We start from the raw sequence: 23,748 nt of genomic DNA, 5'->3' as shown, positions 1-23,748 counted from the left end.
TAGTTGGTACATTTTGATAGACAGCAGACACGTAAAATAGACACCAAACACCTTGTGTAGTATATATTGTCAGTGTGACAGATATGTCTGACAACCGACCTGTCAAGGTCAAGTCAATTTTACTGTGTCATATCAAGATTTTTTTTTATTATATAATACAGATATAAAAAAAAAAATACAAATATAGTAAATGATATCTTGAAGTCAAATATTCAAATTTCGTAATGAGAAATTGAATTTCGGTAGCAAGCAGTGAAACACCTCTTCGTAACTACGTCGTAAAACGTACCACTGATATAAGTTAGTACGGTAAAATTACAGTGTACATGTATATACATAATTAAACAAGGCCTTATATACACTTCTCCTTGATGTGCCTTTCAGTTGTACCAGATTACACAAAACAATATATTACAAGCTTCAGAGACCTTTGCTGTGCTTTTTATGTCTGCACGCCATCCTTCATGTAGATACTTCGTAAAATGTATGAATATAAATAATGCACATAAGATTAATGCTAAGTTAGCCCTGCAGTAAAGGTTTAACGTAAAATCTCATTAACAGGTGAATTAAATTACCGGTGGGAATACTTTATGAGTAAGGAGATAACAGTCAGATTAAAGCATTACATTATTGTCGTACCGTTACACCGTATAGCTCCTGGTATTGTTTTTCTATCATTTAAGACATTTGTTGACGATCTTTTCTGTTATATCAGTAGGTTAAGATATTATGTTTTGTTGGTATGCTGTCATCATGAATTCCTGGATACAAATAAACCTTCTGATAAAACTATTTTCATCAGGATTACAGAGAATGCATGAATATATATATTTCTATCATTTCCCTGTGTGTAAGATTAATAGAATCCCTTACCCCCTTGGGGGTGTGATAGGGGAATTCATCTCAACCCAAAGGGGAAGATTCTTATGTTGCCAAACACAAGGATTTGCCGAGGTTTTCTCGAATTTTCTCTTTTCCTGTTCTCCCAATGTGTATCATATACACAATGTAAAGATAATGTTACATGCCAAATTCAGGGTTGACCTGACGTTGATGAATTGTTGACGTGACGTCATTGTTTTGTTAAAGTGACGTCATACCATTGTTATGAATAGGGGAATTCCCCGTCTTAACCCTAGGGTGAGACAAGGAATTCTCACACCGGTAAAAATGCGGATACATGCACCTATCCAGGGAAAGAGAAAAAGCTGTCCAGGATAAAAAAGGGGTGTAGGAAATTTCTATCTTACACCCCATTTCACGTGACGTGACGTCACAATGGCTCAACAATGAGGTGACGTCACCAATTTGGAACTCTCCGATGCCGCAATGCGGAAAAGGCGACTTGATGAAATTAAAACCTTTACTTTATATTTACCGTACACATTAGAAAGATGTGATTGATTTTTCTGCGCAAACACTGTTTGCAAATATGGGATATGCTTAATATGGCTGGCTGATTCGTTTACGTCTAAAAAGCTCGTGGGGAAAATTGATATTTTCAAAATGGTATGTGGCTAGTACAAACACATTTTAATGGTTTCTGGGCTTATTGAGACTGGTGGTTATTCCTCGGCAAAGCCTCAGGTTTTACCAAATTTAAAAAAAAACTCGGGTGGAATGTCCCAAATTCTACACCCCTGGGCATGAAAGAGTCTTATAATACCTACTAGCCACATTTATAGTAAGACTATACCACGTACCATGTTTTATAGTAATGTTGCAGACTGGGTCGATTGTAGGCGACCAGGTAGCTAGATTGGTAGAGTGTCTGTCTAGATTTCGGAGGGTCCCACTTCGAATCCCGGTCTGCCCGTTACATTTTCTCTTTCTCCTGTTACAAAAATGGCAAGCTTGCCAACCCTTGTTTCAAGCATTGGGAGTACGCTTAGCAAGGGGATACCCGAACCTGAGTTGTAAATAGTTGTCTTCTGGGGTGAAAACTTGGACTGGGTGGATCGTTGACGACCAGATAGCTCAATTGGTAGAGTATCGAGTTTGGAGGGTCCCTGGTTCGAACCTCGGTCTGGCTGTTACATTTTCACTTTCTCCTGTTACAGTCATAACAGTCAAGGGTTGTTTTCAGGGTATTGTAACAGAAATGGATAAAAACTTTTTATCAGATTGCACATTTTAGATATTTCAGTACATCAAATTCACCTGTAATTTAGTCATATCCACAGTTATCAGTAATGCACATACAACACACTAGCCACCGTAGCCATGGTTGATATAAGGCTGTTGTTCTGTACTTACAGATGACAAGGAGACGTACGAGGCCTTTACGGCACACTTTGACGAGCAGCTGTCTCTGTACCACTCTATCGTGGCCATCAACCTTGCGGAATTGTGTGGCAAAGAAAAGGCCATTAGTGATGCCTTCCTCCAACACCTCCTCAAATATAACTCCCCCGACATCACCTACGTCATGTTTGACTTCCACGAATACTGGTAAGTATCGCATTAAGTTTGCCGACATTACCTAGGTCATGTTTTTAGCTCACCTGGCCCCTTTGGGCCAAGTGAACTTATGGCATGGTGCGGCATTCGGCGTCCGTCCGGCGTCAACATTTTACTATAAACAACTGAATAACCAAAAGGCCGAGGCTGATGATATTTTGCCAGTAGCATAATGGGATGAAGGGCTACCAAGTTGTTCAAATGAATGACCTTGACCCACTTTCAAGGTCACAGGGGTCAAATATCTTAAAATCTTCGATCGACTTCTTCTTAATAACCAAAAGGCCTAGGGTACTGATATTTGCCTGTAGCATGCTGGGATGAAGGGCTACCGAGTTTGTTCAAATGAATGACCTTGACCCACTTTCAAGGTCACAGGGGTCAAATATCTTAAAATCTTCGATCGACTTCTTCTTAATAACCAAAAGGCCAAGGGTACTGATATTTGCCTGTAGCATGCTGGGTTGAAGGGCTACCAAGTTTGTTCAAATGAATGACCTTGACCAACTTTCAACCAAATGTCCTTGTTTGACATTCAAGGTCACAGGCGTCATATGTTTAAATCTTTTAATAGGTTCTTATGAATCAAACACTGATATTCTGCCTGTAGCTGTATTTCCGTCCACTTTTAAGATTACAAGTGTGAAGATTTATATCAGGTGAGCAATGCAGCTCCATTGTGCCTCTTGTTTACTTCAAGATTAGTACTCTATATTGCCTCATCTACAACTGTGATATCATATACATTATGTTTGACTTCCACATGTATTGGTAGGTATCTTAACTACAACTCCCCAAAAATCCTCAATGTCCTGTTTGACTTTCTTCAGAACTGGTATATTACATTCTTACCCTCAATTCCCCTGACATCATGAATGCGTTTTAGCTCACCTGGCCCAAAGGGCCAAGTGAGCTGATGCCGTACTGCGTCGTCCGTCCATCAACTTTTCCTTTAGAACAACTTCTAAAGAAGAACTGGAGGACCTAGGGTCACGACATTTGACCAGTAGGTAGATGGGATGCAGTGCTATACAGTTTCCTTATTAAAATGACCTTGACAAGTTTGTTCAAGGTCACAGTGGTCAAACATTATACTTTGATATGTTATGTAGGGTTATGTTATGTAGACTAGCGGTGCAAATGTTGTTCTTCATTATGGTAATGAGGACAAAGTTCAACATTGAAGTGCTAGCCGGGGTCAAAAGTCAATATAGGTAAAAAGCTTTAACAATCTTCTTCTCAAGTTCAGATTAGGCCCAGGGTCATGATATTTGGCCAGTAGGTACCTTGGATGGAGTGCTATACATTTTCCTCATTAAAATTACCTTGACCTAATTTCAAGGTCACATGGGTCAAATATGTTAGAAACTTCAAACAACAATATCCATTTGGACTAGAGTCATAATATTGGAGTATGTTATGTAAACCAGCTGTGTGAATCTTTTTCTTTATTACAGTAATGAGGTAAATGGTTGAATTTAAGTTCTAGTCGGGGGTTAAAGGTCAACACGTGTGAAAAGCTTTAACAATCTTCTTCTCAGGTTCGATAAGGCCCAGAGTCATAACATTTGACCAGAAGGTATCTGAGACAGAATGCTGTAAAGCTTCCTCAAATAAATGAACTTGACCTAATTTCAAGGTCACAGGGATCAAATATGGTAAACCTTTAAACAACTGTTTCTGAATAACCAGGAGGCCTAGTCTAAGTTATGTACACTTAAACTGATACTATCAGGAAGTATATGAACCGTTTTTATCAAATACTTTACCGGCTCAGCCAACTGATGATGTTAAACACTCTGATATTATGTAAAAGTTATTTGTTGCTATAATCACATAATATTTACAAATACTCCTTTTGCTGTTAGTGACTCGACATCACAAGAATTGCAATATTATATTATAATAAAAAAACAGCCACTATCTATACTTTGTTTAATTGTGTCAGAATAAATAGTAACAATTTGTCTGTCTTTGCATTTTAATATCTTTTACTTTAGATTGTTATCTTGATTAAATTGTGTTTTTGCAGTCGTGGTATGAAATTTGAAAATGTTTCTATCTTGACTGACGGCATCAATGACATCATAAAGAAGATGCGGTACTGCTGGTGAGTATGAGTCAAAGAATGTATAGTCAAACCTGCTTATGTGACCACCTCCATAAAAAGACCACCTGTGTTAAGAGACCATTGCTAATGTTCCTAAATGTTTGAATTTTATTGTTATTTGAACCTGTATTAATTAAGGGACCATTCACATTAAGAGACACCTAATTGTTCAAAGACTACTTGCACTGTAATGATCCTGCATGAATATATTGAATACTAAAATGTATTAAAAGACAACCTGTGTTAAAAGACTATTTCATTGGTCCTAAATGTATTGATTTACTGGTGACTTAAACCTATACTAAGAGACCACCTGTATTAACAGACCACCTAATTGTTAAAAGACTACTGGTCATGAATATATCGACTTCTTGTGACCCAAACCTGCATTAAGAGACCACCTGCATTAAGAGACCACCTGCATTAAGAGACCACCTGAATTAAGAGACCACCTGAATTAAGAGACCACCTATGTTAAACGGCCACTTTTAATGTTCCTGAATGTATTGATTTCCTTGTGATCTGAACTTCTATTAAGAGACCACTTGCATTAGAGGCCACTTTTTGGCTCTCCCTGAAGGATGACCTTATGGTACAAGTTTGACTATATCCTTACATAACTGACTACAGATTGTAATCCTTTATGTGTAGTTTTGTGTTGCACCTGTTGAAGTATCTACCAATGGCAATGCACATATAAACGTGAATGTGAAGTTTTTATATATAATTAACACTATTGGAGCATCTTTATTTAGGCTGTTGAGAATTTTCTCGAAATCGGGAAAAAATGTGATGAATCTGTTTCTTGTTTGCCCAGGGTTGACAGGAACGGAATGATTTGTGAACAGCAGGGTGTGTTTCGGGAGAATTGTGTCGATTGTCTAGACCGGACCAACGTTGTACAAACAGCTATCGCCAGAATTGTCATGGAAACACAGGTAAAGTGGCTGTGTGTCAAAGGAGGAGGTGATCGGTCACTATATACACAAAGTAGATGTTACATCAGATCTGGTTGTAAAGCATTCTGTCACTGTTCAATAACTCTTTTATCTATTTAAGAAATAAGTTACACTTTGTTATGTAATAGTAGCTGGTTACCAGGCCCCTAGGATTTTTTCCACATGCATCAAATACCTAGGAGGTTGGTACAGACAGAAATGATGTAATGTTTTTAAATTCAAATGAGGTATAAATCAAACTGTTCATGTTTTTGAAAATCGATTCAGTATATCATTTGTGTACTCTATGTATAGTTATTGAGTTTGTACAAACAAAATGTATATATGTAAAAAACGAATATGAGTATATTGAAGTTTGGTTGTTATGTTACAGTGTAGAAAGCTAGGTATTCTGGCTCCGGAGGAGAACCTGCCTCAAAGTTGTAAACTCAAATTCCAACAGCTCTGGGCCAACAATGGAGATGTTATTAGTCGACAGTACGCTGGGACAGCAGCACTTAAGGTAAATCAGACAGTGCATGGTGTCACGGTAATTTACACTCTACACACTTTACCATGGTAACCTTCTATAGACTTTACCATGGTTACCTTCTACAGACTTTACCATGGTTACCTTCTACATACTTTACCATGGTTACCTTCTACAGACTTTACCATGGTTATCTTCTACATACTATACCATGGTTACCTTCTACATACTTTACCATGGTTACCTTCTACATACTTTACCATGATTACCTTCTACAGACTTTACCATGGTTACCTTCTACAGACTGTACAATGGTTACCTTCTACAGACTTTACCAATGTTACCTTCTACACACTTTACCTTGGTTACCTTCTATAGACTTTATCATGGCAACCTTCTACAGACTTTACCATGGTAGCATTCTACAGACTTTACCATGGTAACCTTCTATAGACTTTACCATGGTTACATTCTATAGACTTTACCATATGGTTACATTCTACAGAATTTATCATGGTTACCTTCTATAGACTTTACCATGGTTACCTTCTATAGACGTTACCATGGTTACATTCTATAGACTTTATCATGGTTACATTCTATAGACTTTATCATGGTTACATTCTATAGACTTTATCATGGTTACATTCTATAGACTTTATCATGGTTACATTCTATAGACTTTACCATGGTTACAATCTATAGACGTTACCATGGTTACCTTCTACACACTTTACCATGGTTACCTTCTATAGGCTTTACCATGGCTACCTTCTATAGACATTACCATGGTTACCTTCTACAGAATGATTACCTTCTACAGACTTTACCATGTTTACCTTCTATAGACTTTACCATGGTTTCCTTCTATAGACTTTACCATGGTTTCCTTCTATAGACTTTACCATGGTAACATTCTATAGACTTTACCATATGGTTACATTCTACAGAATTTATCATGGTTACCTTCTATAGACTTTACCATGGTTACATTCTACAGACTTAACCATGGTTACCTTCTACAGACTCTACAATGGTTCCCTTCTATAGACTTTACCAGGGTTACATTCTATAGACATTACCATGGTTACCTTCTACAGAATGATTACCTTCTACAGACTTTACCATGTTTACCTTCTATAGACTTTACCATGGTTACCTTTTATAGACTTTACCATGGTTACCTTTTATAGACTTTACCATGGTTACCTTCTAGAGACTTCACCATGGTTACCTTCTACGGGCTTTACCATGTTTACCTTCTACAGACTTAACCATGGTTACCTTCTACAGACTATAAAATGGTTACCTTCTACAGACTTAACCATGGTTACCTTCCACAGACTTTACCATGGTTACCTTCTAAAGACTTTACCATGGTAGCATTCTACAGACTTTACCATGGTACCCTTCTATAGACTTTACCATGGTAACCTTCTATAGACTTTACCATGGTTACAATCTATAGACTTTACCATGGTTACCTTCTATAGACGTTACCATGGTTACCTTCTACACACTTTACCATGGTTACCTTCTATAAACTTTACCATGGTTACCTTCTACAAACTGTACAATGGTTCCCTTCTATTGACTTTACCATGGTTGCCTTCTATAGACTTTACCATGGTTACCTTCTATAGGCTTTACCATGGCTACCTTCTATAGACATTACCATGGTTGCCTTCTACAGACTGTACAATGGTGACCTTCTACAGACTTTACCATGGTAACCTTCTACAGACTGTACAATGGGTCCCTTCTATAGACTTTACCATGGTTTCCTTCTATAGACTTTACCATGGTTTCCTTCTATAGACTTTACCATGGTAACATTCTATAGACGTTACCATGGTTACATTCTATAGACTTTACCATGGTTACCTTCTACAGACTTTACCATGGTTACCTTCTATAGACTTCACCATGGTTACCTTCTACGGACTTTACCATGTTTACCTTCTACAGACTTAGCCATGGTTACCTTCTACAGACTTTACCATGGTTACCTTCTACAGACTTTACCATGGTTACCTTATATAGACTTTACCATGGTTACCTTCTACAGACTGTACAATGGTTACCTTCTATAGACTTAAGCATGGTTACCTTCTACAGACTTTACAATGGTTACCTTCTACAGACTTTGCCATGGTTACCTTCCACAGTCTGTACAATGGTTACCTTCTATAGACTTTACCATGGTAACCTTCTATAGACTTTACCATGGTAACCTTCTACAGACTGTACAATGGTTACCTTCTATAGACTTTACCATGGTTACCTTCTACAGACTTTACAATGGTTACCTTCTACAGACTTTACCATGGTTACCTTCTACAGTCTGTACAATGGTTATTTTTTACAGAATGAGTTGGTTTCTTTCTATAGACTGTGACATGATTATCCATAGACTTTTGACTTAACCATGTATGGTTACTGTTTTACAGTAGATTCAGGAACTATCAGACTATTAACTGCTAGCAAGCACAAGATATAATTAAATGTTGATTTATAACTTTATGAATAAACCTATAGGTATATAATATTAAGACAAAGAAATAAGCGGTAGTCAGAAACCTTTTTGTGCGGTTATATATTCAATGACTTCAATCCTGGTGTTATTTTCGGCTGAAGATACGTACATGTGGTGTATATGACAGTGTAAACCTTCTTCGTACCCAATAAGATATGTAAATATGATTTGTATAGCTATGGGGGCAAAAAGGTATCAATAAACACGACACTCAGGATCAACCATCTACAGAAAGGTTATCAAACAGGACATAAAAACCACGGTATATTACAGATTTTACCTGTAGGAAATTCTATACACATATATAGATCTACTGACGCACAAAAAACTCACATACGTAATTACTCACCTTAGCGAAAGTTTTCAGGAAGTACCTCACAGATATAACATAACATGTCGTATCCGTCTATATAGATATAAAAAACAGCAGGCAAACAAAACATCTTCCCAAAATTTATATTAATGTTCAATTTAAAACATCAAGTTTAAGTCCTGATCCGTTTTCCCTTTTGGCTCATGCTGCATATCTGGTTTGTTTTGTAAAAAAATATTTCGAATTGATTGTCTAGTGTTTTTTGTAGACTTGAGAAAAAAAGGGGTGGGGTGGCTGTGCATTAGCGTTTTAAATATATACACAGAATTTAGAATTTCAAATTTACAGGACATTACACCGTTAACTCTGTCATATATGTAACTACCAGTACACAGCTATTGCTAGCTAAACCTTCTACAGTATGTTTTTAAATATTCAGTATATTAATTACTTGAATGTTAGGGGTTTTTTTACCACTATGTTGCAACTATATAATCCTACTGATTTCTTATATCAATTATATCGGCTATACCCAAAGTTTGACTTCATAAGTTAATTAAGTATTTTATGGCGTCAAAATTGTAACTTTGATTACCAATGGCCCTCCCAGCTGGAAGATGGCCATTTTGTTCATTATAACAAGCATAAAACTGATACTAATTTGAACTAATGCTGAATTTTGCTGAATTGATTTGAAAGTTTTGTGATGATGAAATACTTCAAAAATGTTATATATATATATAGGTATTGAATTGTGTTTCAGTTGGCATTCACAGTCATTATGATTGTAAATGATGAATTTAAAGTGCCAGTGTGATTACTAGAGTTTGTCGTTTGAAAGCAGTCCAGTTCTTCATTGTCATCTGCAAGTGTTTGGTTTATCATTTTTTTTTTTTTTTAAGGGTGATTTTACGAGGACAGGTGAGCGAAAGTTTTCTGGAATGATGAAAGATGGAATGAACTCGGCGAACAGGTAACAAAATATTTCTAATAGGACCTGATCTAATCATACTTTATATCCAGGGACATGGTTCTTATAGATCCCCACCTCACCCTCTGTATATTTGTAGTATGATAATATTAACACACATATGGACCGTGGGAAAAACTATGTGTGCCATGCCCCTTTCATCTTATTAACACTGTTTGTAAGTGTTATAATGGAAAGTGGAAAAATATTATCAATAATGTACCACTAAACTATTCATTATACTGTATGTGTAGAGAAATAAGAATACCACTATAATAACTATTTTACAGTATGTGTGATCAAATAGAATAAGTTTAAAAGAAAATAGGATAAGAAATACCTACCAAATTCAATAAGTTCATATTATATGTTATCGTACATTTTAATGCTTGCAGGAAGATTATTAACCTTATGGTATACAAATCCACTTAAAAAAAGAAAAATTAGTAAATTCAATATATAATAAAGAAATTGCCACAACTGAAGCCTGGTTTCCATGAAGTATATTCTCTTTGGCATTAATATAATTGCCATAAAGTTTTAGCCCGCCGGGGTGCTATACAGGCCATCATCGTATGATATCTATGTAAATTGTGTCCCTGTTAATATGTTAACCCTTATGACCATCACCAGGTACTACCTCCGGTTCAAAGACAGTTACCGCCAGGCCTCCATAGATCTTACTTTGGGCAGGCCAGTTACCATGGAGGAATTCCTGTTGCTAGGCAACAGTAACCCAGAAGAGGAGGATGGTGCAGAGTTGATGGAGAAGGAACAGAATCTCAAACTGTTGGTGGAAGATTGTAAAGAGATGTTGATTGTGGAACCTGAACAGTGTCTAGGTGGTTGGAGTCTCATCAATGCTGACCCGGTGTAAGTAGATTGGTGAGATCTCGGAGGAGAAACAGAATCTGTAACCTAGTAACTGTTGATTAGGGACTTAAAACAAATATCAATTGTTGAGCCATAGAAAATGTTTAAGGGGGGGGGGGGGGGGGGGGGGGAGTTAATTCTAATGAATTTTTGCTGTGCATAAAAGTCCATGAATAATTCATAATCGCAAACTTCATGCAGAGTCATGCATTTTTGTGAATTTATTAATTATTCATAAAAGTTCATGGAGAATGCATAATAGCAGGTTGATGAATATTCATGAATAAGTATTCATGAATTTCAAACTGTCTGTATTCATGAATGTTCATGAATTGTTCATGACCATTCATGATTTCATGAATACCGTCTCGCAGGGGTTCCTCCATGATAATTCTATGTAATATATTTGGCGGATGTTGGAGAAACACTCTGAACCTGTAACCTTTTTGTCTTGTGAGGGCTGTAAAGAAACATAAATGGTAGATTTGCCATTGTCTAGAGTCTGCATCACTATGCTATGCACTGAGGTGTTTGGTCAGTGGGGTACAGTAAAGTTGGTAGCTGATGAGTTGGATAGGAATGTCTTAGAGGCTAGAAACTACTGTCACTGCCAACCCTGCACAGGTTCTATCTGTGGTAGAGGTATATGCATGGGAGGGAGTGAAAACCTGATGTAATGGTTGAGAAACTTGGAGAAATAAAATATAAAACATTGATGGATAACTGTAAAGTATGTTATTGATACTGTATTAACTTACCAAAGACAATTTTCCAGTCCCATGTATCATGATTTGGTGTTTCCAGTATCTGTAACCTACTAATGTACTGTGATTTTAAATGTAGTGGTTATGAGAATAAAGTGCTTCTGAATAAGGTAAAAAAAAGTTACAGCGGTATATCAAAGGTTCGATAGAGTTTGATTAACACTGCAAGGTCCTCTCTTGATGTGGGATATTCACTTGGAAGGTCGAGATTTGTGTAGGATATTTGGATGTTTGAGATTTTACCTGTTGGATATTTGAAGGTATGAATGATGAGACTTTACCTGTGTGATATTCGGAGGTATAAGACTTTACTTGTGGAATATTTGGAGGTATGAGACTTTACCTGTATGATATTTGGAGGTATGCGACTTTACCTGTGAGATACTTGCAGGTATGAGACTTTACCTGTGTGAAATTTGGAGGTATAAGACTTTACCTGTGGGATATTTGGAGGTATGAGACTTTACCTGTGGGATAGTTGGAGGTATGATACTTTACCTGTGTGATATTTGGAGGTAAACGACTTTACCTGTGTAATATTTGGAGGTATGAGACTTTACCTGTGAGATACTTGGAGATATGAAACTTTACCTGTGTGAAATTTGGAGGTATAAGACTTTACCTGTGGGATATTTGGAGGTATGAGACTTTACCTGTGGGATAGTTGGAGGTATGATACTGTACCTGTGTGATATTTGGAGGTATGATACTTTACCTGTGTAATATTTGGAGGTATGAGACTTTACCTGTGAGATATTTGGAGGTATGATACTTTACCTGTGAGATATTTGGAGGTATGAGACTTTACCTGTGAGATATTTGGAGGTATGAGACTTTACCTGTGAGATATTTGGAGGTATGAGACTTTACCTGTGAGATATTTGGAGGTATGAGACTTTACCTGTGAGATATTTGGAGGTATGAGACTTTACCTGTGAGATATTTGGAGGTATGAGACTTTACCTGTGAGATATTTGGAGGTATGAGACTTTACCTGTGAGATATTTGGAGGTATGAGACTTTACCTGTGAGATATTTGGAGGTATGAGACTTTACCTGTGTAATATTTGGAGGTATGAGACTTTACCTTTGAGATATTTGGAGGTATGAGACTTTACCTGTATGATGTTTGGAGGTATGAGATGTTACCTGTGAGATATTTGGAGGTATGAGACTTTACCTGTGAGATATTTGGAGGTATGAGACTTTACCTGTGTGATATTTGGAGGTATGAGACTTTACCTGTGGGATATTTGGAGGTATGATACTTTACCTGTGAGATAGTTGGAGGTATGATACTTTACCTGTGAGATATTTGGAGGTATGAGACTTGACCTGTGAGATAAGTGGAGGTATGAGACTTTACCTGTGGGATAGTTGGAGGTATGATACTGTACCTGTGTGATATTTGGAGGTATGATACTTTACCTGTGTAATATTTGGAGGTATGAGACTTTACCTGTGAGATATTTGGAGGTATGTGACTTTACCTGTGAGGTATTTGGAGGTATGAGACTTTACCTGTGTGATATTTGGAGGTATGAGACTTTACCTGTGTGATGTTTGGAGGTATAAGACTTTACCTGTGTGTTGACAGGTGTGGGGACCCAGACAGATCTGACATGGATGTGATTCTGCTGCTGTCTCAGAGATCAGTCTATGTAGCCTGGTAATGTATCCCCAAACAATGGCCACTGTATCTGTAAAGGTTGTAATGGTCGTGGCCATGACATTTAAATGTCCATCCAAGTAACAGTTATTACATTTCTACACACGGTTCTGACCATAACTTAAAAGATAACATTTATTGGAAAAGATCTGCACCAGTATTTCATGTATATGTTATATACTTTTATCCCTTTCACCCCTATGTAACTTTAGTAGACTCAACCATGCATTGATCTAGATGAGTCCATTATGGTTTACAGTGGTTGAGAGGGTTAATTAAGAACCCTCACTCTGAAGTCAAGGTCATGATAAAAGGTCAAAGCTGTAGCCATGTTTTGCTGGTCTCTGCCATAACGTTTACATCCAATGATAAGATATATCATGTTCTAGCTGTGTTTTTTTATCTGGAACTTCCAACTGTTTAGTAGGACCATGTGGTAAGAACAACACTGTTACCTGTGTAAAAGGACCAGTATCACTTGTGTAGTAGGTCGACCAGCACTGTTACCTGTGTAGTAGGGCCAAGCCCCTTTGCCTGTCAGTTTGATACCTGTGGTTTATACATTACAGGTATGACGATGAGGAAGAACAGCTTGTCCAATATCAGAGGATATTTCTGGAGGATATTGAAAATATAGAAATAGGTAAGAATTATCTGGTATAAAGTATAAAGTTCCCGAATTAGTTTGCCTTTTATTAATTACTGTCAACATATTTGAAGACCAAACTTGAAAATGGTGACACATTTGATATAACAAGATTTTATTGCCTTCCCTGGATGTTAAGAACATTTTTTGTATTACTGTAACGTTATTTTTCACTATAAAGATTCTTGAACTTCAGCTTCAGAACGAAGTCTATTAAAACACAGTTAGAGTTAACGGTAAACTTTGTACATGTGCATCGTAGACAAATCATAGATGTGTCCGTGATGTATACACTTCTGTACATGTTGATCCTTAAAACAATATGAGCAGGACATTTTGAAAAACTCTCCAATGAGATCTAGCCAATGAGTTAAATTTGGTACTTATAATACAGATGCATGTGTAATGGAGGTAGGGATGTCAGGGGGCAGTAAAACAAAACCATCTCAAATATTTACTATTACAATATGACTTAATTACTCTCTACACTGTAGGCTTAGAGCCGTCACTGTTCAAGTCTAAGTTTGTGTGTATGCGGTTACACTATACCAACTTTGCGGAGGACGGATTTTTCCACACATTCCGTACCCCCCGAACACGCCTCTTCAACAACATGGTTATAGCTGTCCGCAACCAGGAGGAGTCTCGAGGTATGAAATGGGTATTGTTTTAGTCCTAACAACAAATAAGGAAGGGGTATTGTGTACATGTGTGTTGATGTTTATGTAGGCGTTTGTGTGTAATTGTAAGTGTGTGTTTACTGAGATGAGGAGGAGGAGGAGGATCGAAGGAGGAGGAGGATAATGATGGTGACTTAGTGATAAGTCTTAGTTGATGATGGGTGGGGGGGGGGGGGGGGGGGGGGGGGTCTGAAATCTTTATGTTGGACATCTCCGCATCGCGAATATTAACAATTTTTAAATAACTAGTAACAACAGACAGAGAATGCACCTTGTTCTATTGGGAACAAAAATATGGAGAATGTGTATGTTTACATGGTACATTGTAAATGTGTAAAATACTGTTCCTTTTTGTTTGTGGTATCTCTGACCGCTAAATCCACCTGTTGTAATATAACTATACTAATTCGTTCCGTTTGATTTCAGAGTCGCTGAAGGCTATCCACCAGGCTTTTGCTGCAGCTAGACAGATATTCTCGCTGGACCTGGAGGCTGTTGACAGGCAGAAGCTTGACAGGTACAAATCTGTTTGTGTACTTCAACTTTCAACTCACCCTTATGCTGTAATGCATGGAGCACCTTTTTTGTCACAATTGTTTTGCCTTAAAAGATTTCTAGATTCTAGGACTAGTTGAAAAATTATTACTTAATTTGGTATTAATTATCTCTGTGCTTAGCCAATTCATGTTTGTATGTATGAAAGCTGCTCCTGGCCTACTTGGCAACAGAAGGATGAGGCCAATTAGGGTAAAATATTACTTCTAAAAAACAGGTGTAGATATTCAAACGGTTACTATATTTATCTTCAAGTGTCTATAAATGGAATATGCCCACCAAATCTAGGGTCAAGGACCAATAGGAGACATGGAGATAAATGGTCAAATACTACTCTTTAAGTATTGATGAAGGAATTTAAACCTAATTTGGTATGGAGCATCCCTGAGCAAAAGTGATTCAGTAGTGTTTCAATAAAGGGCGTGGATACAATTTGGGAAGAGGGCCAGAATAAAAAATAAGGAAAAAATGGAACTAAAAAAGTGTTGACTTTTTCTCCAGTTCCAATTGTTTATGTTATAATATTGGTTAAAAATGATCATGTCATGGCTATTAGTGAGTGTTGTTAATTATCATACTGATTTCAAATCAATGATGGCCACTGCACCCTGACTTGGTCTAATTGCTCTTTTCAACACAGCCAATTCTCACAAATTTTGTACAAATAATTTGCTCATGGTCCTGACAGGAAGGTGTTATATAGTTCTGATTGAATCCAAATCCAAGATTGGAAACCTGCAGTCCTCTGAAAAGCTAAGCTGTTTTCAATGAAATCTCTAGTTCCAACAGGTCAATTTTAACAACAATTGGTACTTGACCTGTCATCTCTCTGACCAAGTGTAATTAAGGTAGCCAACAAGGTCTCATTTTAGCAGAAACATTTTCAGCAATGCTAGCCCCTTGGGCCTCATTTTGCTTATATTTCCCCTAGAAGATATGTTTGACATAGAATGCATGTAGCTCTGTTCTCATCGACGACATGTAGCTCTGTTCTCATTGTACGACATGTAGCTCTGTTCTCATTGTATGACATGTAGGTCTGTTCTCATTGTAAGACATGTAGCTCTGTTCTCATTGTATGACATGTAGCTCTGTTCTCATTGTACGACATATAGCTCTGTTCTCATTGTATGACATGTAGGTCTGTTCTCATTGTATGACATGTAGGTCTGTTCTCATTGTACGACATGTAACTCTGTTCTCATTGTATGACATGTACCTCTGTTCTCATTGTACGACATGTAGCTCTGTTCTCATTGTATGACATGTAACTCTGTTCTCATTGTACGACACCTAGCTCTGTTCTCATTGTACAACATATAGCTCTGTTCTCATTGTACGACATGTAGCTCTGTTCTCATTGTATGACATGTAGCTCTGTTCTCATTGTACGACATGTAGCTCTGTTCTCATTGTATGACATGTAGCTCTGTTCTCATTGTACGACATGTAGCTCTGTTCTCATTGTACGACATGTAACTCTGTTCTCATTGTATGACATGTACCTCTGTTCTCATTGTATGACATTTAGCTCTGTTCTCACTGTACGACATGTAGCTCTGTTCTCATTGTATGACATGTAGCTCTGTTCTCATTGTACGACATGTACCTCTGTTCTCATTGTATGACATGTAACTCTGTTCTCATTGTATGACATGTAGCTCTGTTTTTATTGTATGACATGTAGCTCTGTTCTCATTGTACGACATGTACCTCTGTTCTCATTGTATGACATGTACCTCTGTTCTCATTGTATGACAGGGTACTCTGTTCTCATTGCATGACATGTAGCTCTGTTCTCATTGTATGACCTGTAACTCTGTTCTCATTGTATGACATGTAGCTCTGTTCTCATTGTATGCATGTAACTCTGTTCTCATTGTATGACATGTACCTCTGTTCTCATTGTATGACAGGGTACTCTGTTCTCATTGCATGACATGTAGCTCTGTTCTCATTGTACGACATGTTCCTCTGTTCTCATTGTATGACATGTACCTCTGGTCTCATTGTATGACATGTTACTCTGTTCTCATTGTATGACATGTAGCTCTGTTCTCAGTGTATGACATGTAGCTCTGTTCTCATTGTATGCATGTAACTCTGTTCTCATTGTATGACATGTAGCTCCGTTCTCATTGTCTGACATGTACCTCTGTCCTCATTGTATGACATGTAACTCTGTTCTCATTATATGACATGTAACTCTTTTCTCATTGTACGACATATAGCTCTGTTCTCATTGTATGACATGTAGGTCTGTTCTCATTGTACGACATGTAACTCTGTTCTCCTTGTACGACATATAGCTCTGTTCTCATTGTACGACACCTAGCTCTTTTCTCATTGTACGACATGTAACTCTGTTCTCATTATATGACATGTAACTCTTTTCTCATTGTACGACATATAGCTCTGTTCTCATTGTATGACATGTAACTATGTTCTCATTGTACGACATATAGCTCTGTTCTCATTGTACGACACCTAGCTCTGTTCTCATTGTACGACATGTATCTCTGTTCTCATTGTATGACATGTAGCTCTGTTTTTATTGTATGACATGTAGCTCTGTTCTCATTGTATGACATGTAACTCTGTTCTCATTGTATGACATGTAACTCTTTTCTCATTGTACGACATATAGCTCTGTTCTCATTGTACGACATGTAACTCTGTTCTCATTGTATGACTTGTACCTCTGTTCTCATTGTATGACATGTAACTATGTTCTCATTGTACGACATATAGCTCTGTTCTCATTGTACGACGCCTAGCTCTGTTCTCATTGTACGACATGTAACTCTGTTCTCCTTGTACGACATATAGCTCTGTTCTCATTGTACGACATATAGCTCTGTTCTCATTGTATGACATGTAACTCTGTTCTCATTGTATGACATGTAACTCTATTCTCATAGTACTACATATAGCTCTGTTCTCATTGTACGACATGTAACTCTGTTCTCATTTTATGACATGTAGCTCGTTCTCATTGTCTGACATGTAACTCTGTTCTTATTGTATGACATGTAACTCTGTTCTCATTGTATGACATATAGCTCTGTTCTCATTGTATGACATACATGTAACTCTGTTCTCATTGTATGACGTGTAACTCTGTTCTCATTGTCCGACATGTAGCTCTGTTCTCATTGTATGACATGTAACTCTTTTCTCATTGTACGACATATAGCTCTGTTCTCATTGTACGACATATAGCTCTGTTCTCATTGTACGACATATAGCTCTGTTCTCATTGTACGACACCTAGCTATGTTCTCATTGTATGACATGTAGCTCCGTTCTCATTGTCTGACATGTAACTCTGTTCTCATTGTAAGACATGTAACTCTGTTCTCATTGTATGGCATGTAACTCTGTTCTCATTGTATGACATTCTGTTCTCATTGTATGACATGTACCTCTGTTCTCATTGTATGACATGTATCTCTGTTCTAATTGTACGACATGTAGCTCTGTTCTCATTGTATGGCATGTAACTCTGTTCTCATTGTATGGCATGTAACTCTGTTCTCATTGTATGGCATGTAACTCTGTTCTCATTGTATGGCATGTAGCTCTGTTCTCATTGTACGAAATGTACCTCTGTTTTCATTGTATGACATGTAGCTCTGTTCTGATTGTATGACATGTAACTCTGTTCTCATTGGATGACATGTAACTCTGTTCTCATTGTGCGACATGTAGCTCTGTTCTCATTGTACGACATATAGCTCTGTTCTCATTGTATGACAAATAGCTCTGTTCTCATTGTATGACATATAGCTCTGTTCTCATTCTATGACATATAGCTCTGTTCTCATTGTATGACATCTAACTCTGTTCTCATTGTATGACATCTAACTCTGTTCTCATTGTATGACATTCTGTTCTCATTGTATGACATGTAACTCTTTTCTCATTGTACGACATATAGCTCTGTTCTCATTGTACGACATGTCCCTCTGTTTTCATTGTATGACATGTAGCTCTGTTCTCCTTGTATGACATGTAACTCTGTTCTCGTTGTACGACACCTAGCTCTGTTCTCATTCTACGACATGTACCTCTGTTTTCATTGTATGACATGTAATTCTGTTCTCATTGTATGACATGTAACTCCGTTCTCATTGTTTGACATGTAGCTCTGTTCTCATTGTCCGACATATAGCTCTGTTCTCATTGTACGACACCTAGCTATGTTCTCATTGTATGACATGTAGCTCCGTTCTCATTGTCTGACATGTAACTCTGTTCTCATTGTGCGACATGTAGCTCTGTTCTCATTGTATTACATGTAACTCTGTTCTCATTGTATGGCATGTAGCTCTGTTCTCATTGTACGACATATAGCTCTGTTCTCATTGTATGCCATGTAACTCTGTTCTCATTGTATGGCATGTAGCTCTGTTCTCATTGTACGACATGTAGCTCTGTTCTCATTGTACGACATGTACCTCTGTTTTCATTGTATGACATGTAACTCTGTTCTCATTGTATGACATGTAACTCTGTTCTCGTTGTACGACACCTAGCTCTGTTCTCATTGTACGACATGTAGCTCTGTACTTATTGTAATAAGAAGTTTGTGTTCTATCTGAACACTTATGTTTTCTTTTCTGCATCTCATATCAAATGTGCTTATGTTTGTTTTAGAAAAAAGACCAAGCCCCATCCTGATGTCCAGGACATCCACAAACAGCAGCAGGAGAACGCGTTGACTGGCATCCACATTCCTCGCGATATATCCTCACCAGACCTCGCGTATAAACACAAGGCCCTCGTGTCGCCAGATCTCCGCAGGAAGGGCCGTGTGTCTCCAGACGTGCAGAAACACGGCCTTAGTCCAAACTCTCCGAGTGCTAGTAGCGCCACCTCCCCGTCAACCAGCCCTAGCCGACCACGCCACAACATTTTACCCAACTTTGCAGACGTCAAAAAAAGTCTGAATTCAAGCATCAAGCTAAACTTTACTGTGCCAAAGTTTAGTTTGCAAAATGTGAGCCTACCAAGACGGTTTGGTGGTACCAAATCAAAAGAGGATGTTACTGACGGAAGCAACAATTCTGATGTCGTCACTTCAGATGAGGTGCAGCAGAAAAAAACAAAACTGGTGAGGAAAAGGACATACAGTCAGGATGACTCCACTGTAGGGACGACCACTGCAGCATTTGATGACTCTATGCAAGCAGAGGATGACAACATTGTGCTGGACAGTTGTGGCATCATTACAAAAGGTCGTCAGGGGTCAAGCTTTGATGACACAGAAGGATCTGCTGAAGGTTTGAAAGAGACCGTGCAAGGTATCGATTCATTAAAACTTCAAAAGGACAATGAAGATGACTCTGATCAGATCAGAGATGCTTCTAATACAAAGGGGGATATCCTGCACAAAGTAGAGAATGCTGAAGGTGATGATGATGCATATTTAGTCATTGAAGATTCTGATGTTGAGAAACTTCTTGAAGGCAAAGAGAAAACAGTGCCAAATAAGACAGTTGAGACTGTGTCTAATGTCAAAGTGCCAAAGATTGTAACGTCGGCAGCAAAAACCCGCAAACTACAACGAATTCTGGAGAGCCTACAGGAGGAGATCAGTGAAAGGTTAGATGGCAAAAGGTGCCTCACTCAGATCGTCATCGTATGACACCAGCGACCCCTAGACCTGACAACCCTCACTCGACTTGCAACTTATGAGATTTTTAGTGATTTTATCAGATTATTTAGTAGATCATTGAGAAGTTTTAATTCCATACTTATGAATATATTGATGGCATAATATAAACTTATGCAATTAGTGGATTGCAATAGAGCTGTTTACTACACCATAATGTTTTATACAACTGTGTTACTCTTGTTGTTAAGTCCTCAATTTACTGGTGGGCAGATCTTAGTATCAAAACTATAAGTACTAACTGTGTTATTTACAATGTTTCTTATATCGTTCTACCTTTGTAGTCGTAGATTTTTATCTAAATTTATTGTATATACCAACTGAAACCTTAAGGTTATATGCTACCTTATCTTTATAAATTAGAGTTATCTCCTTTTTTTTTTCTTCTTTTTTTTGTTGTATTATTGTCATCTAATGAGCCGAAACAACCTCAGTGTTATAAATGTGTGTCATTTAGTTGTCATCAGGTAAGTATGTAGGTCCAACATGTCATCTTAAAAGGCTATTCATAGATTTTTTTGTGTGGAACTCTTTTCTGAAAAGAGGTGCATATCATGGGTATGGCTAAGTTTATAGCCTTAAGTGTAGAAAGGCCTCATTTTAGCATATCAGTAGTCTTATTATAACAAGAACTAAAAGGGAGCATTCCTTAACAATACTGATATTGAAACTATAGATTTCATCACAGCTAGAAAGATCATGGTCAGAGGTGTTGTAGAATAAGTGTCGTTACAGGTCTTGTTTTTAGATGTTGAAGCATAAGTGTCTTCACAGTTTGACAAGTTTTGTCTGTAGACGTAGCGTAAGGGTTATCAGAGCTTGGCATGTTTTGTCTAGACGTACTGGGTAAGGGTTAAACAGAGCTTGGCATGTTTTGTCTTTGTCTAGACGTAGGGTAAGGGTTATCAGAGCTTGACATGTTTTGTCTTTGTCTAGCCGTAACGTAAGGGTTATCAGAGCCTGGCCTGTTTTGTCTAGACCTCCTGGGTAAGGGTTAAACAGAGCTTGGCATGTTTTGTCTTTGTCTAGCCGTAGCATAAGGGTTATTAGAGCTTGACATGATTTGTCTTTGTCTAGCCGTAGGGTAAGGGTCATCAGAGCTTGACATGTTTTGTCTTTGTCTAGCCGTAGCATAAGGGTTATCAGAGCTTGACGACACGTTTTGTCTTTGTCTAGACGTAGCGTAAGGGTAATCAGAGCTTGTTAGATTGCTTAGAGATGTTCGAAGGTAATAGTTGTCCAAACATTACGAGAGGTTTTCTAGCATTGACTTAATTTCAGACATGACATCGCTTTTTATGTGTGGGTGTGGCACCTGGTTTATCGCTGTTACGAAGCCGTTTTAGTTAATCTTGTGTTCAGACCGTCTCATTATACAACGCTCTCCTTCACCTGCCTTTATGTACATCGCCATTATTTTTATTTTAAACATGTGTTATTATATATCTGTTGTTGTGTTGAATTTTTGTTTGTTTTTCTTTTACATCAGATACAATCTAGATCATTTAAACTCACATAGCACAAGGTGCCTGTGACGCATTGATGTTGCATCTGTTTACTTTAAAATTGTTCATGTTAGAACCTTGCGGACTAGTCGTGATATATAGCACGCTGGTCTCGCTCGGATGAAGTGCTATCAAATGCAGTAAAAAAAATCCAAAAAGTTGTTGAGTAATTTATTAAGACATAGAGGTTTATTTTGTTTAAAACTTTGAAAAACTTTGATTCAGAGAGTAATATGATACTTCACATATAGCTTGCTAAAATGAAAGGCTATCGAGTGTGTTTAAATAATTGACCTTGACTTATTTTCAAGGTCTCAGGGGTCAGATGCATTATTCATGTACATCATCAAATGATTTCTTTATAAGAAGTCTGCTCTGAGCTTACTAGAGGGAGGAATAAGTCCAGTTTCCGTATTAAATATTTTCAGGAAATAACTTATACCTGGGTTATCATTTGTAATGACTGGGAGACCACTCTGCGTGTCATTTAATGGGAGACCACTCTGTGTGTGTCATCCTAACTACAGACTGTTACTAAGGTATCATACCAGCAAATAGAATTAATGTAAATCGTGTTATTTTAAAATGTTCAGGGAAACCATTTGAGTACTGGTAGCTTTAAAAACAAGATTTGAATTTTTTTTTGATTTTTTTTTTACTTGAAATCAATGCTACTGTTTTTGCCCATGCTGTGACGATAGTCTAGATGACATTAACTGATTATTGAAATTGTTTTATAAAAATCAACATATCTGAGCAGACCTGAAAGATGTAGAAAATATTGATATTTAGACTTTAAATGAAAAGAAAAATAGGTGAAAGCCAATCCGTATCTGGTATTTCTCTGTCTTCTAAAGGGAGACAACTCTAGAGTACTTTAGATTGTTATAGCCATCTAATCTTCTAAGGGGAGACAACTCTAGATTACTTTAGATTGCTATAGCCATCTAATCTTCTAAAGGGAGACAACTCTAGAGTACTTCAGATTGTTATAGCCATCTAATCTTCTAAAGGGAGACAACTCTAGATTACTTTAGATTGTTATAGCAATCTAATCTTCTAAAGGGAGACAACTCTAGATTACTTAAGATTGTTATAGCCATCTAATCTTCTAAAGGGAGACAACTCTAGATTACTTTAGATTGTAATAGCCATCTAATCTACTAAGGAGAGACAACTCTAGATTACTTTAGATTGTTATAGCCATCTAATCGTCTAAAGGGCGACAACTCTAGATTACTTTAGATTGGTATAGTCATCTAATCTTCTAAGGGGAGACAACTCTAGATTGCTTTAGATCGTTATAGCCATCTAATCTTATAAGGGGAGACAACTCTAGATTAGTTTAGATTGGTATAGCCATCTAATCTTCTAAGGGGAGACAACTCTAGATTACTTTAGAGCGTTATAGCCATCTAATCTTCTAAGGGGAGACAACTCTAGATTACTTTAGATTGGTATAGCCATCTAATCTTCTAAGGGGAGACACCTCTTTTATTACTACCCTTTGTTGGTATGGACAACTTTATAAGTTACATATAGGAGAACTAGAGATTGTA

At 37.4% G+C, this 23,748-nt stretch overlaps 1 protein-coding gene across 1 annotated transcript; it reads left to right on the top strand.

Annotated features, from left to right (window-relative positions):
• Positions 1-1,848: 1,848 nt before the first annotated feature.
• On the top strand, positions 1,849-23,428 carry LOC110460478 (phosphatidylinositide phosphatase SAC2-like). The gene is made up of 12 exons (XM_021513413.1): positions 1,849-1,885; positions 2,241-2,454; positions 4,496-4,573; positions 5,391-5,511; positions 5,906-6,034; positions 9,753-9,823; positions 10,454-10,693; positions 13,055-13,126; positions 13,696-13,769; positions 14,267-14,422; positions 14,879-14,969; positions 19,667-23,428. The coding sequence occupies exons 1-12, from the start codon at positions 1,849-1,851 to the stop codon at positions 20,655-20,657; spliced, it is 2,274 nt and encodes a 757-aa protein (XP_021369088.1). The 3' UTR covers positions 20,658-23,428.
• The last annotated feature ends 320 nt before the right edge of the window (positions 23,429-23,748 follow it).

Source organism: Mizuhopecten yessoensis, unplaced genomic scaffold, assembly GCF_002113885.1.
Source record: "Mizuhopecten yessoensis strain PY_sf001 unplaced genomic scaffold, ASM211388v2 scaffold10409, whole genome shotgun sequence".
NCBI classification, from domain to species: domain Eukaryota; kingdom Metazoa; phylum Mollusca; class Bivalvia; order Pectinida; family Pectinidae; genus Mizuhopecten; species Mizuhopecten yessoensis.
The sequence above is the reverse complement of the archived record's forward strand: the minus strand, read 5'-3'. Positions and strand labels throughout refer to the sequence as shown.

Excerpts from the sequence above, each read along its gene's own strand:
- LOC110460478 (XM_021513413.1), top strand. The coding sequence starts at position 1,849 with ATGGCAAGCTTGCCAACCCTTGTTTCAAGCATTGGGA. Across the intron at positions 13,770-14,266 it reads TATTGAAAATATAGAAATAG|GCTTAGAGCCGTCACTGTTC; the intron begins GTAAGAATTATC and ends TCTACACTGTAG. Across the intron at positions 14,970-19,666 it reads GACAGGCAGAAGCTTGACAG|AAAAAAGACCAAGCCCCATC; the intron begins GTACAAATCTGT and ends TGTTTGTTTTAG.